The sequence below is a fragment of the Salvelinus sp. IW2-2015 genome, unplaced genomic scaffold, assembly GCF_002910315.2.
Source record: "Salvelinus sp. IW2-2015 unplaced genomic scaffold, ASM291031v2 Un_scaffold3686, whole genome shotgun sequence".
NCBI lineage: Eukaryota > Metazoa > Chordata > Actinopteri > Salmoniformes > Salmonidae > Salvelinus > Salvelinus sp. IW2-2015.
In genome coordinates, this window is record NW_019944963.1 from 34,682 (window position 1) to 51,313 (window position 16,632).

The following is a 16,632-nucleotide window of genomic DNA, read 5'->3' on the forward strand; positions in this document are numbered from 1 at the left end:
CAACGCCTATACATTATAATCCATCACCAGGACTACTACGGACTCCATGCCTGGTATTGGATAGGGCACCGTTTGCAGCAGCTTGCCGGTTTGTGTTATGGTACCCAGAATGCCCTGAGACCCCTCTCGTAAATTATAGAGGTCATAGTAGTCAGAGCTTTAACATCATTTTAGAATCATTCATTACGAAAATACAATATATCATTTCGACCCAACCACCAGGTACGGAGACTGGACCGAATGCTCGTTTATTTAACTGCAATAACCAACGTCTTTTGGGACYCGCTGTGGCCTTGCAGCATGGAAACATGTGCGTTTCACGATGACGTCACAAATTGGAATCAATGCCCCTCCCAGTCCAGGGTTGTTTGTAAACATAGGATGGTGGTGGAGGGGAGGGTGAAAACATCACCACCTCTTTGCAAGAAGACCATGATCACACCTCTAGTGACAAGTACTGATAGTGGCATTCATTTGAACAGGGTATGCCAGTATGGCTTTGGATTACATATCTACCTTGTCCTTCACCAGTCCAAATGAGAGACAAATATATTTTTCATGAAGCATCAGCTTACATCAGAAATAATGTTGGATTTGTCAGACAACCCTACACACAATTTCTTGGCTCTTTGTACAAATGAATGGAGGGGGATAATCATTTGTTTATATATTTGTAAAAAACACTCCTGCGCAATCTTGAACATGTAAAACTAGATAGAAAGCATGTAGGAATTGTAATGGATTTATATMTTTTCAAATAGGCCTAACTGCCTTTTTTTCTGGCCCCCGAATTGCTTTTGACAAACAAATTGGGCCAAAAATAAATATGTGCGGCCCTCCGTTGAATTTTGAACTCCCATTGTGGCCCTGGAGCCAAAATGATTGCCCACCCCTGCTTTATACTGTTTTATACCTTGTGTAACATATATCTTTCTTAAAGGGCATTTTACACAATCACCTTGGAACACCATACCTGGGGTCTATCGGAGTATCCTATAGTGGCTTTCCTTATCTCTCCTCTCCTTAGTTGTTCAAAACAGTGTCGATTTTAGCATGTAAATCTTGGTGGGGCAAACTCCCAAATTTGTTTTTAGATACATGCCAGCAAAGCCACTACACAACACAACACTAAACAATACATTAATTGCATTATAACGGTGACAAACGGTTCCCACAAACTGTTTTCTTTTCAGCACCATGGAGTGAATCCTTACCACTGCTACACCTGGCTATCAGCAGAGACTTGTCTGGCAGCAAAACAGTTCATTCAGCCTGATTTACTGCCTTTTTTAAAGACATAGCTGATATGTCTGACTTCCTTAAGCAAATGTGGTTTCTACTGACAATTGAGATGTACAAACATAAAGGGACGACGAGTTGATAAGAGGCAATCCTTAATTTCGATTAAGACAAATGAGCGAGCTAGGGCGGACGTAGTCAATATAACTATTTGTTCAGTACTTTTGAAATGTACAGCGACAGAATTCAGAACATGGGCTGTTCTTACAGTATTCTCCCTGTACGCCAAGTCAGAACCCCCTCAAGTTATGAGGGGGAAAGGGACCAAATTATTACAGTGAGGCACATGGGCTACTAACATCTTACTACACAACATATTTATGCAGCAGCATACAAGACATTTTTGGACTCACCTTGTTGTGCTGTGCTCACTTGAACAGGAAGGTGGCGCTGCGGTCCTTGTGGGAAAATGTTGTCATCAAACTTTGTCATCAAAGTCTGGCATTGTAGTGGAGGACCTGTTGGACTGTTTATTCTTAGTGTTTTCTTAGCACTATGCCAGGTGCTTGTAAGGGCACAGATGACATCAACTTCCAACTTCCAGTTGAGGTAGTTTAATGACACTGATTCACATAAATCCAGAGAATTCCTGTACGAAAGACTAAATATTAGTAGGGACATAGGAGAACTGTAGCTCCGCCCACCGGTAATTGTGTTAACCAAGCGTGTGTGTGGTTATTTCTGAAAGACACACAATGGCCTTGGCTAAAACAAAGAATGCCAACTAAAGGCAATCAGAGGAGATGGCTGGAACTTATCACTTGGCTTGTGTACTTTCTCTATAATTACTTCCTTCTCCTCTGTTAGAGATTTCCCAGCATACTCTGCTCCACAATACCGGTGGGCGGAGCTACAGTTCTCCTATGTCCCTACTAATATTTAAATCAAATCAAATCAAATTGTATTTGTCACATACACATGGTTAGCAGATGTTAATGCGAGTGTAGCGAAATGCTTGTGCTTCTAGTTCCGACAATGCAGTAATAACTCACAAGTAATCTAACCTAACAATTCCACAACTACTACCTTATACACACAAGTGTAAAGGGATAAAGAATATGTACATAAAGATATATGAATGAGTGATGGTACAGAACGGCATAGGCAAGATGCAGTAGATGGTATAGAGTACAGTATATACATATGAGATGAGTCTTTCGTACAGGAATTCTCTGGATTTATGGTGCTTTCAAGACAACTGAGAACACGGGGAAAAAACAAAGTCGAATCATGACGTCGGTGATCTTCAGGTCAGAGCTCTAGAAAGAGGCCAGAGTTCCCGACTTGGAATTCTGTGTTAGATGGCCGTTCAAAACGTATTTTCCCAGTCGGAGCTTGTTTTTTCCCCCAGAGTTACCAGTTGTCTTGAACTCACTGAAGTCTGAGATTACCCAGTTCCGAGTTTCCAATTTTGAACGCGACAGGATTGACAACATGGCCAATGTATTCAAACTTATCTGGCCCATGGTGTTCAATGTTTATCCTTTTAAGCTTGGAAAAGAGACCCTTAAACCCAGGATTGGACCACTCTCCCACTCCACTGAATAGCAGGCTATTGATTGCTTTGCGGTGCTTGCAGTAAGCCACTGATTCCTTCCAAACCACACATTTTTGTTGTGTAATGTTTATGTCCAATGGCTGATGAGCACCAATACATTTTATATATACTTTCTCTTCATATAACAAGGATTGAAAAGGATTTGCCGGTAGATTGTCAACGTGATTCATGATAACTGTTTGTATAGCTTGCTAGTTAAGATTTTGAAAGTATGATGTTGACATGATATCAGGAATCATGGTAAGACCCAAGTGCAGACCGTGTGAAGTAACAATGTTTATTGTAATACCAGGGGCAGGCAATGACAGGTCAAGGCAGGCAGACTCAGGGTCAGGCAGAGTTTAGTAATCCAGAGCTGGAGCAAAGGTACCGGACGGCAGGCAGGCTCAGGGTAGGCAGAGGTCAATAATCCKGAGGTGGRACAAAGGTACAGGACAGCAGGCAGGCTCAGGGACGGGCAGAGTGGTCAGGCTGGTGAGTACAAGGTCAGGACAAGCAAGGGTCAAAAACCAGGAGGATGAGAGGCAGTGAAAAAGACAGGCGCTGACAGGACAAACACTGGTAAGCTTGACAAACTGGCAACAGACAGACAGAAAACACAGGTATAAATACACAGGGGATAATGGAGAAGACGGGCGACAGCTGGAGGGGGGTGGAGACAATCACAAGGACAGGTGAAACAGATCAGGGTGAGACACATGATCAGTCCAATCAAAGCTACGGTACATATAACGTGATTTGACGTAATTTTATCTGTGGCCAATGACCTTGAGCCTTTTTGGATGGGCACTTATTATGTAACTCTATGGCAGCACAAAAGGGGCTTGAATTTTCAAGCTCTCCCCGTAGATTTTGTGGTTACGTAGTGTCCCCATGAGTGACGGAAGACTGTGCCAATCACGGCGCAACTAGAGAACATTACCAACCCCTACACCATGTATTTTCCGCTGACTGTTCCACCACCACAGAAGCACTGAGCTAGGCTGAAACACCTGCATTTTGGAGCTGCCTTACTCAAGAAAGCAAAAAAGAGACAATGTTTGAATGCGGCTTTATGAACTACATTTAAAAAAAATAAATGTAATATATATTTTTAGCTAAACAGGTGGGGCTCAAAACAGGTGACCTGCCCTGAGTGACGGGTTGTCACTGGTTCAGAATATAGGATAAGTGGCCCACCCAGGGGATTTGCTTTCCCCTGTGGTTCTTCAAGATAAATGCTCTAAATGCAAAGATAATTTGCCTCTTCCTCTCTGCTAAAGGTGAGGAATAAGGCTTAGGTCTGGTCCAAAAACAACCCCTAGCCCCATACCTTAGGCACATAATTTGTTCTTAACTGACTTGCCTAGTTAAATAAAGGTTAAATAAAATAATTATTTCCATTGAGGTCCCTAAAGTGCATGGTGCAAAACCATTACATACAGTAGATAGAGACATAGAAACATTCTTACATTCAATAGATACAGACATACATACATTATTACATAGGTACAGACATACATACATTATTACATAGGTACAGACATGAAGATAGTTCTATTGTTCAATCATCAGCTAGCTTTTGAGGTTATTTTTAAATGAAGTTATGGTCGGTATGGCTTTAAGTTGTTGTGGTAGTTTGTTCCACTCCACAGCTCCATATATAGAAAGGTATTCTTACGTATAGACTCTTACGTTTTAAACAATCAATATCAGAGGCTCTGGGTTAAGAACAATTGTTCCATGCTTGTTTTGGCTGGTCTGTAGCTTATTCTTTAGATGTTTATGGATGCTGGTGAACCATTATGTGCATGCATAATTAAGGGACACTGAACCAGTGTACATGCCAGAGTCACTATAAAGACCTTTTTAGGTCTGAGCTAGGAATGTACTTTTTTGGTTTATCTTTATTAAAGCTTTCAGTGCCATAGTATCACCAGTCAGGTACCTATCCAATTCACACCCATGGTAGAAGACCACGAGTAGCCCCCTTTGACACTTAAACCAGGGAACCTTGCAATCTTTACTCTGGAACCAAAGCCGATGGATTCTGTTTTTCCAAGATGCATAGAAAGTCTGTTATTTTACAAATGCCTAAATTCTTTAAGAGCTACACAAGTGCCTAGGGGTAGGGGTGAGTGGTTGTTTCTGGACAGACCACCACAGAAACTATTCTTTCGAGATGCATGCACCAATAAACTATATGAATAACCAGCTACCACTGGAGGGAGGCATGCACCTTCCTTAACAATATTCACAAGATGGGAGAACCGCAGCAGAATGCTGGTAAAYTGTACCAGAGGTTTACAGGAATAATGCATATCCTGGCATAATAACTGATTTGATAAATCATGTTCAGTCATTTCATAACATTATTTATGAACATGAAATGCYYYRAAGACTTATGTTACTGTTTTTGTAACATGAAAAACACGACAGTATTGCATCAGCTAGTGTTTTGCTAAACCCAGTTTGTTTTAGCAGGCCATAGAATGTGACGTGCACTCTCCATTTTARCTGTTTGTGTTCGAGTCAGAAGCCATATGAACCATATGAACAATGTTGATAATTACAACACATGTTTATTTTTCCTATATGGATCTCTTACATGCTGGCAACATACAGTAGGCAGTAACCCTTTCAATAGATTTGGCAATCATACAATCGAAATGATTTGATATTTCATGGTACAAGAGCAAATATTTGTGAAAGGGTTATTCTGTTTTTTTATGGTACGTATGAAACAGTGTACTTATTTGTATACAAACAGCTTGTATACCAAMGAGTGATACGCAGGTGTATTAAAAGACTGCCTCACCTGTGTGAGAATATGCTAGAGTATGTATTTGTGGTAGGTTGATGGACATGCCCATAATTGTAAACAATGTGTAAAACAGGCAACATAACTCTTGCCTCACCTCTCTATGTCAAGGCCTTATAATATTCTGCCACTGGAGTGTGAAGTGATAATGTGCTACTGATGTTTATGACTCACGCCACCATGACAACCTGAAATGGAGCATTAGCAGGAAACCCAGGGTCCCGCGAGGCTCTGAGCAGCGTGGTTTCCATACCACTGCTCCTGGGGAGAGGCTGCTCTAATGCCTCTCCTCCATTTCCTCTGGCCGGGGCCACAGCCAAATGGACTCATTAATAACACTCTCCATGAGGGCGTCAGAGGGAGCTAATGCTGCCCAGAGTGCTGATTAGGGCAAGGGGAATCCCAGGGGGCGAGAGGCAGAGGATAGGCATAATGAAAACTTCCTCTCCTTAGTCAAACTTCAACTCAGAGTGAATAAAGRGAACACACATTGTATACACACATACAACAACTAACACAAGCACACATKTAATTGTTACTTGTTTGAGTTTGACTGAATCAATATTCTGAATGTTTGTATACCGTCTATTGCGCAATATTCTGTACTTACAATAGATGCTACTATACTGAACAAAAATATAAACGCAACATGTACCTTCCATTTTTCATGAGCTGAAATAAAATATCCCAGAAATGTTCCATACGCACAAAAAGCTTATTTCTCTCAAATTTTGTGCACAAATTTGTTTATATCCCTATTAGTGAGCATTCCTCCTTTGCCAAGATAATCCATCCACCTGACAGGTGTGAAGCTGATTAAACAGCATGATCATTAGGCCARAGATGTATCAAGTTTTGAGGGAGCGTGCAATTGGCATGCTGACTGTGAGAATGTCCACCATAGCTATTCCCAGATAATTTAATGTTCAATTCTCTACCATAAGCCACCTACAAAGTCATTTTTGAGAATTTTGCAGAACGTCCAATCGGCCTCACAACCACATGTAACCACTCCAGCCCAGGACCTCCATATCCGGCTTCTCCACCTGTGGGATTGTCTGAGACCAGCCACCCGGACAGTTGATGAAACTGAGGAGTATTTCTGTCTGTAATAAAACTCATTCTGATTGGCTTGGCATGGCTCCCCAGTGAGTGGACCTGGCTCCCCAGTGGGTGGGCCTATACCCTCCCAGGCCCACCCATGACTGCACCCCTGCCCAGTCATATGAAATTCATAGATTAGGGATGATGAATTTATTTCAATTGACTGATTTCCTTATATGAACTGTGACTCAGTAAAATCGTTGAAATGTTCCATGTTGTGTTTATATTTTTGTTCAGTATAATTTTGAGGTAATAAGTTTGACTATAACACTATTTTGTGTTCTCTGTCATGTCACACAAATATAATTTTATGTCACTAAAAACAGTGCACACTAGGGTTGATATGTCAGTCAAATGATTCTGTAGTCTCCCTGCTTTATTCAGATAGACTTGTCTCTGTCGCCGTCCTTTTAGAAATCCTTAGTCATTGCTGGAGAATGATGTTTACTCTTTTTGTTTGTCTCTTGGTTGGGTGGATCTACTGTCACATCCTAAAGCAGAACCTACATTGCTAGTTAGACTAGTTTCAGGCAGCCTCACTACTAATACACTCCCGTATGTATTTATTTAGACAGTGAAGCTAAAACTATTCATTTGATTCTATACTCCAACATTTTGGATTAGAGATAAAATGTTTTATATGAGGCGACAGAAAATGTCACCTTTTTATCTTAGTGTATCTTCATACATATCTGTTTTACCGATTAGAAATGAAAACACTTTATGTGTCTAGTCCCCCCATTAGGAGTTGTCATTAGTACTTGGACAAATTAATGTACAGCAGGGGTCGGCAACAGGCGGCCCGTGTGCCAAAAACGGCCCACAAGTTATTTATTTTGCCCCCCAAAGTTTTTTGTAAAAAAAAAAACGTGTTTAAAGTAGGAAATCTGTTTCCAATTATTCCCTCAAATAAAAAGAGAGACATATGTGATCGTGTCTCAATATAACCAAGGTATGAAATGATTTTATTTGAAAATGCAATCTMTTTTTGGGCTTCCTTGTAAATAATTTGAATGTTACAAATTATTATATTTATGTTTCGCCCCCCCGACCGACAAAAATTGTCCCGCGGCTGAATCTAGTTGTCTACCCCTGACTTATAGTGTTTTACATTTAGTCAAAACTTTAGTATTTGGTTCCATATTCCTAGCACACAATGACTACATTAAGCTTGTGACTCTGCGAACTTGTTGGATGCAAAGGCAGGTTGTTTTGGATGTGTTTCAGATAATGTTGTGCCCAATAGAAATGAATGGTAAGTAATGTACTGTATTGTGTCATTTTGGAGTCACTTTTATTGTAAATAAGAATATAATATGTTTTTTAAACACTTTTACATTAATGTGGATTTGTCTAAATAGTTATGAAACCTTCAAATGGGGTAACTAGATACATAAAGTGCTTTCATTTACTAAATGGTAAAACAGATATGTATGAAAATATCCTCAAATAAAAGATGACATTCTATACTGTCGCCTCATATAAAACATTTGATCCAAAAAGCTGTAGTATAAAGCCAAACTAAAAGTTTTAACTTCAATGAATAAATATGTAGGAGGGTGTACATTTAGCACTCATCTTCTTCAAATAAATCAAATCAAAATCAAATAAAATGTTATTTGTCACATACACATGGTTAGCAGATGTTAATGCGATTGTAGCAAAATGCTTGTGCTTCTAGTTCCGACAGTGCAGTAATATCTAACAAGTAATCTAACAATTCCCCAACAACTACCTAATACACACAAATCTAAAGGGGTGAATGAGAATATGTACATGTAAGTATATGGATGAGCGATGGCCGAGCGGGATAGGCAAGGGGCAATAGATGGTATAAAATACAGTATATGTGATATATGTGATATGAGTAATGTAAGATATGTAAACATTATTAAAGTGGCATTATTTAGAGTGCATTGTATAAAGGGACTAGTGATCCATTTATTAAAGTGGCCAGTGAGTGAGTCTCAATGTAGGCAGCAGCCTCTCTGAGTTAATGATTGCTGTTTAGCAGTCTGACGGCCTTGAGATAGAAGCTGTTTTTCAGTCTCTCGGTCCCAGCTTTGATGCACTTGTACTGACCTCGCCTTCTGGATGGTAGTGGTGTGAACAGGCAGTGGCTCGGGTGGTGGATGTCCTTGATGATCTTTTTGGCCTTCCTGTGACATTGGGTGCTGTAGGTGTCATGGAGGGCAGGTAGTTTACCCCCGGTGATGCGTTGTGCAGACCACACCATCCTCTGGAGAGCCTTGCGGTTGATGGCGGTGCAGTTGCCGTTCCAGGCTGTGATACAGCCCGACAAGATGCTCTCGATTGTACATCTGTAAAAGTTTGTCAGGTTTTTGGTGACAAGCCAAATTTCTTCAGCCTCCTGAGGTTGAAGAAGCACTGTTGCGCCTTCTTCACCACACTGTCTGTGTGAGTGGACCATTTCAGTTTGTCTGTGATGTGTATGCTGAGGAACTTAAAACGTTCCACCTTCTCCGCTGCTGTCCCTTCGATGTGGATAGGGTGGTGCTCCCTCTGCTGTTTCCTGAAGTCCACGATCATCTCCTTTGTTTTGTTGACGTTGAGTGAGAGGTTGTTTTCCTGACACCACACTCCGAGTGCCCTCACCTCCTCCCTGTAGGCTGTCTCGTCATTGTTGGTAATCAAGCCCACTACTGTTGTGTCGTCTGCAAACTTGATGATTGAGTTGGAGGCGTGCATGGCCACGCAGTCGTGGGTGAACAGGAAGTACAGGAGGGGTCTGAGCACGCACCCTTGTGGGGCCCGAGTGTTGAGGGTCAGCGAAGTGGAGATGTTGTTTCCTACCTTCACCACCTGGGAGCGGCCGTCAGAAAGTCCAGGACCCAATTGCACAGGGCGGGGTTGAGACCCAGGGCCTCCAGCTTGATGATGAGCTTGGAGGGTACTATGGTGTTGAATGCTGAGCTGTAGTCGATGAACAGCATTCTTACATAGGTATTCCTTTTGTCCARATGGGATAGGGCAGTGTGCAGTGTGATGACGATTGCATCGTCTGTGGACATGTTGGGGCGGTATGCAAACTGAAGTGGGTGTAGGGTGGCCAGTAAGGTGGAGGTGATATGATCCTTGACTAGTCTCTCGAAGCACTTCATGAGTCAATGAGTCATTCAAAATGTTGAGTCTGTCACATTTTGAAGCTTCTCTTTCTGATATTATTTTTGAGGATAAAACATTAAAAAAATAAACATTTATTTTAACAAATATTTATTATTTTACACATTCTATAAAAKGAGTTAAATATATGTGCTGATTCAGTCTTTAAGGATGGACCCAAGTGCTTTAGAGTTCATGTCCCACTTCAACCCAGCACAGATGAAATCCTGGCTGTCTGTACATGACATCTTGTCATTCTACATCATAGGGGTAGAATAAGGTGCATATGCCATTCTTCACTTCAAACTGGAGTTGTTCCAGGGTCCAACAGGTTCCTGAACAGAGGAAAGTATATATATTTTTTGAAACAACAGCCATGTCTTCATCATTATTCATTATTCATCATCAGAAACAGACACACACCGCTTGAACTAAAGCTCAAACCTTCTTTAAAGAAAACAAGGGCCTCCGGTTCACAGTCCAATGAGAAACATGRTCAAACACCYAGAATCCAGAATTCTGTCAACTCCTTAAAGTTGTGAGGGTCAAGCTGTCAGTCCAGGGGGACCAGCCATTGGTCAGGTGRGTCACCTTTGACCATGTTWRGGTGTCACTTTGGCAAGATGAGCTCTTCGTAAGGCACTGTGAGACTCCCCAGGTACCAGAATATCCAGAAGACCAGGCTGAGGAAGATGAGCAGGGGCCCCGACAGCACAAAGAAGTCCCAGAAACTCAAAGGAGCAAAGATCCCCAGGAAAAATAGGATCAGACCGACAACGTCAAAGACCAAAGCCAGGATGAGAAATAAAACACAGCGACCCATAGAAGAGGTATCCATAGCAGGGACATGGACGCTGTCTGGGTTCCTGTCGGCTGAGGACTTTACAAGAATGAGGAGAGGCCTTTCCAGCCACAACCTTTTTAAAACACAAGTCGCATTCTTCTAATTTTCAGCACGCCTTCAAATTCTTCCATTGTAGGAAACAGCAACAAAACTGGTATCCAACCACATAAACAGGTTGTACTACTCTGAATGATCCATTAAAACATAAAAGCCAAATGGTCCAACCTCATTCCTAAGCAATCTCTGACTTGCAGCAATGTAATTATGCTTGAATGCTTGAACTGGATCATCTCATTAGATAACTATTTTTATTTTGGATGCTTATCAAGATTATTGGATGTATATTTAAAATAAATAAAAATCTAATGCACCATGCATCTGTGTATAAAATAATAATGCATTTGATATGAAAAATATGACATCAACATATATGTATAACATCTAACATTATGAACAGTGTGGAAAAAGATACTGTATGTTGGGAAGATATATTTCAGTGATTCTATCAGCAGTTTATATTTAGTCTGCTGGATGCATTCCACAATTATTTACTATTTCATGCTTCCTACATCATGACAGAAAGAGGAACTGCAGTGAAAAACCTCACCCTTTAAGTACCTTGTTTGACCAGTCAGACAGTCGTGGGAGTTTGGTTTACCTCTGTGCAATACCTATTCAACCAAGGACCGCAAAGCAGAGTCAACAGGCCAGGATTAGGTAACATTAGCATACAGACAGGCAACGCCCTGAGTACAATGACTTGATATGCACACGCTCATTATCAGTCATGTTAGACAAAAGCTATATGTTGGTAAGGCAACTGAAATCTAAAGAATATTAAGAAATAAAATATGAAATAAATCACAACATWAAAAAAAAATGCTGTCTGGTGGAATATACATTTTAGAAGTTTGTGCACATGAATAAAAACTAAATCAGCCTACTCAGTGAACAGTTAAAAGAGTATAGCCCAAATGTCCATGTAATGTCAACATGCAGGTGAAACCAAGCTCAGTGCCCCAGGCCACACAACGTTTTGTTGAGGGTTTACGGCCTGCTTTGGCAATGCAATTGTTGTGGCACAGGCAAACCTGCCTGACTACTGTTTTTATGTAGTGTCAACAATTGTAAATGCAGATGATTCCATTTCTGGGTCTGGCTTGAAGAGAGCCTGTGTTCAATTACCTGCCGTTCAGACAGGGGCCTCTGGGATTTCCGTCTGAGACTATTCTAGAAAATGGCTATGATGGACCTTAACATGTCAGTATGTTTATATGACAAAATATAGCCTTTCCACATAATATTGATCCTAGAACATAAAATGTTCACATATCACATGGCGATTATATTAATAAATGATATATAAATAAAAAACTAAAACAATATAATATGCATTCAGAGCAATATCTACAGTAGGCCTATACCCCTAGGACTATGTGTCATTTCACCCCATAATGATCTTATGGTCTTTGTTGTCAAGAACTGACGTCCAGAGCAGTACTGATTAATGTCCTGAATTGTCTGTAGTCCCATTCCGTGAAGCGTACAGTGTTGAAGGTAGTCTTGGGATCAGAAAGTGCTACGGAGAACCTTGAAATTCAAATGAGAAAATACCAAATCAATAGACTGAAAACGTTTCTTCCTGAATACAGATTTATACATTTTCATGATTATCATTATACTTTACATTTTACAATTAGGCAATACAGTCCCCTAATTCAGGGTTTCCCAATGAGGAATAGTTGGTTATTTGAATCAGCTGTGTAGTGCTAGGGCAAAAACCAAAACGTGCACCCGGGTGGCCACAGGACCGAGTTTGGGAACCCTTGCCCTAATATGAGTTACCTATGGTGAAGCCAATATTGGTTACCTAGGCCTACCGGTTTTATAATGTTCTTAGAGCAAAATAGCTGAATGAGGTTAGTGTGTTTATCAGAGAGGACTTATTTTTCATTAGTGAAAATCAAATATAGTTTATTTTCCTGAAATAATGCACAATTTATTAGAAGCCTACCCCAAAGCCTATCCCAAAACTTACAATCAGAACAGCCTTTCAACATTACCCCTAGCGAGGGTCTGCACATCCAAGTTCTGTATATCTGGTGTCTGTTTTTCCTTCTCCATCGAAAAGGAGTTCAAGCTTGAGTCATAGCCACCATTCTGATAACCGAAAGATTTCCCCCAGGTTATTCGAGAGGCGACGTGAACAGGTGAAGGCGTCACAGCTTTAACCTTGTTTTCCTCGGCATACTTTGTGGTTACATGTTCAGGTTTGCATTTTTTGGAAAGCCTCTCTGACAACTTTCTGGCCAACTGTACAAAACTCCGTTTCTTTTTCATTAAGCTTGTTCCAAAGCTGTCTTCTGAGACCTGTATATTTCCCACGTACCACATAATCCACCAAGCCAAACTTATGAAAATTATAATTGAACCACTGTAAATCAAGAAATCGCCATAAAACCTGCCATCGATACGCAAATTGGCAAAAATTCCAATGAACAGGATAATGAAACCAATAACATCAAAACCAATGGCCAGAAAAAATAACGGCACACACCCGCCTATGCATCTAAGGTCCATCATTGTGTCGATACACCCTGAAAATAACGGAAGGTGCGTCTATTCTGTTCCTTCTATTCTTCTCGCACCCAGAGAGCACACCTGCTGTGAGAGCCGCCCCATCGTGACGTGTTCAGAGCGAAAGGTAGACAGTACACCATTTATTTTCTTCTTCTTTAAAAAAAAGTCCTTTGTCACGATAACAGACTATAATTTAATTGATCAGCAAACACATAAAATAGACAAACAAAAAGAGCTATACTTTCTTATGGCGCACTTATTTTACAGTAGCCTATTCACCAGAAGTGGTTGTCTCACATATGRTGTTGTTGCTTGATGCAAATGATGCAGCTTGTGTGCAGGCCAACWCAGTTCYTTCGACGTAATGTAATTTGCCAGTCAAATGAGTATTCACCTACAAGTGAAAATACATAAGGGAATGTCGTGGAMATAATAGTCTGCCCACCCTATACATCAACAAAATCGACCACGTTGATATAATTTGCCACATTTAGACAAACCTAGTCAGTCACATACGGCATTCTGAACAGAAACAGAAACATCATTATTCTAATAGTATTTTATATTCACTCTAAAATTGAGGTTGTGTGAAATCAAAGTTTCAGTCCAGTCACGAGAAGGACATTCAAATGCTATGAAAAGTGTGATGTTCTTCACTTCCCCTTGGCACTAAAAACGTTTAATTTGTTGGGCCAGTCAAGTGTCACACTGCCCGTCACAGAGATGACATCTAACACACACACACATCACTGGAAGTCTGTAAAGGCTGTGGATGTGATGAGTATAGCCTGCAGCTGAAAAGAAATGCATCCATCACCAAATGTTATTTATTTTACCTTTTATTTAACTAGGCAAGTCAGTTAAGAACAAATTCTTATTTTCAATGATGGCCTACCACAAAGGCATGCTGTCAATACTCAATCCTGCTCTCATCAATGTACATGCACACATCTTTCTTCTCAATATGCTTGTCACTCATTCTAATAATTATGCATAAAAGCAGTGGACTACATTTATAATTGTGTTTTTTGGCAGCATTGTAATTTTCTAGTACTTTCAAATGCTTAAGAACAAATGCCAAAGAACCTTGGTTATAATGTATACTTTGTCATGCAGATATTAAAATACAGTATACATACGTAGTGGTGGAAGAAAATAGAACGGTTCATGTCCCCCTACAAGTTAATTGTCTTTAGAGCAAACATTCATCATGTGAACATGTAGCCATGCTCAGCAGGGAAGTATCGAATCCTCCATTGTGCTTTTGGGAAACTAAATGGTCTAATAACCAGACTTTGAGCCTGAGGACTCTCCAGGATCACAGCATACAAGATAGGGATACCCCGCCCGGCCCACCTCATAATTTAAAGACTGGTTGCCTGTAGTAACTGAAGGGCTTCTTCATGGTGGGCTGCTTCCTGTTCTCCTTGGTGATGGGGATCAGCACCACGCCCACCACCAGCACCATCAGGCCAATGGATACCAGGGCCGGGCCCAGGATGTTGGTGGCCTTCCTGCAGTAGCCAGCAAAATACAGGCCACTCAGGATGAAGCCGCAGGCAAAGATGCTGCCCCCAGTGGACATGAGGTGGAATGGGAACCAGTAGATCTCACATGTGCTGCGGGCTGACTCGTTGGTCCAGAGGGACTCGCTGCGGGACAGGCTGAACACGGTGCTTTCTGTCTGGGGAGTGAGCTGCTCCTGGGACTGGGAGTGTAGGGTGCACTCCCCAAGGRGGATGTTCTCTGGTAGTCCAGGCATAGCCTTTAGCCTTACTCCTCCTCACCTGGGAGTCAGTGGAAGAAGGTGAAGGTTCAACAATGACCCATACATCCCTATCTCTTTCTGTCTATTTTCACTTGAAGCTGGAATTTAGAGTGGAAATAATTATTACCTAAAGGATAAGGGATCCAGGTTGGAATAGCTTCTACTCTTAACAATAAAATGTATCCAGGTGTTATATTTTCGAAGTCTGCATTTCACATTACATTCCTTGTTGTTTCAAATAAAAGGAATGTAAAAAAAAAATGGAATAAAAATGTGAACAGCACGAGCGCGTTAGAATGCATCCATTAAGAGGAAATTGCCTCGTGCTTCTTGGACGCACCCTATTTTATCTTGGATCTCTCCTCTGTGAGTACAACATGAAGCCRATATCATATCACCTCAGTGATACACATCAGTGTATCATATCACTTTCACTTAATACTTCAATGTCATGATAAAGGGGCGATATAATACTATACAACAGATTGCAAATTCAAGTTTGCGTCTTGCTTTCCAAGCCATAAATCGAGCACAGAGCATATTACCAACTTTTAGAATGTATTTGCTCTTGGCAAGTCTTGAGAAAATACAACTCAAGGCCAAAATCTAAAGAGATCAGATAAAGACCTACCTTTGAGATGCTGAGTAACTTGCTGCTTTGATGTTATCCCTGCGGTGGTAACAGTATCTCAGTGATTTTAGAGACCATTCCAAAAGACAGAGAAAAAAAATGAATAAAAAGCTTTGGGTGTGGATGTTTGTGGACCGCAAGCCTTTTGTGGCCAGCTGAATGCACTGCAGATAACCTCCAGAAAACAGCCCCCCCCCCTTATGGTCTTTCCACCTCCTCAACAGACCCTTCTGACTCCTATTCATGCTAGCCCTCACAGCATCTGCCATGGCTGGTATTAAATTAGTACTGATGATTCTTCCTGCCTGGGCTAGGGGCTTGCCTTGCTGTCCCTAGAGTGATTTCATCCAGTCTCCCAAGTATTGAGTTGAGCCTTCAGAATTCATGTGAAGATGCATGTCRTGGTTAGAGAAATCTCTTCCCCAGATCCACAGGGTAGTGTTTGTTGATCTGAATGTCTGAAAGCCTTTATAACTGACCAGAAGCGAGAGAGAGAAGAAATCAATGTACAGGAAGACTATTAGAGATGAGAGGGGAAAGCAGGGCAGGGCACTGGAAATGGCTCACATCACCCACCACTGTGACTTCTCAATGCTTCTGTATGGAAATCATCTAGTATTTCTTATTTTATTGTATCGTGTATTTAGTGTATCGATTTTATTGAACCAGGAAAATACCCTTGAGGTTAGAAACCTCATTGGCAGGGGGGACCTGGCAAGAGGTCACTAGGAAGTAGTCAGCGTGTACACTCAACACAAGAGCATAATACCAGCGGTACACTGTGGTTATTGGGCCTTCAGTGGGGGAAAAAATCTTCCAAAACATTGTACCAAACAAAACAATTAAGAAAAACTCAGACAGCACCCACACTAACGTTACCAGCCACAACTACCACACTGCTTACACAACCTATGGTAGCCTAACG

The 16,632-nt window shown here is 41.1% G+C and overlaps 1 protein-coding gene across 1 annotated transcript; it reads right to left on the reverse strand.

Moving 5' to 3' along the window:
- Window positions 1-10,724: 10,724 nt before the first annotated feature.
- On the reverse strand, window positions 10,725-16,028 carry LOC112076314 (phosphoinositide-interacting protein-like). Its single transcript, XM_070441261.1, has 3 exons — window positions 15,708-16,028; window positions 12,767-15,095; window positions 10,725-12,318 (listed from the first exon to the last, which is right to left on the reverse strand). The coding sequence occupies exon 2, from the start codon at window positions 15,068-15,070 to the stop codon at window positions 14,666-14,668; it is 405 nt and encodes a 134-aa protein (XP_070297362.1). The 5' UTR covers window positions 15,071-15,095; window positions 15,708-16,028; the 3' UTR covers window positions 10,725-12,318; window positions 12,767-14,665.
- Between the last annotated feature and the right edge of the window lie 604 nt (window positions 16,029-16,632).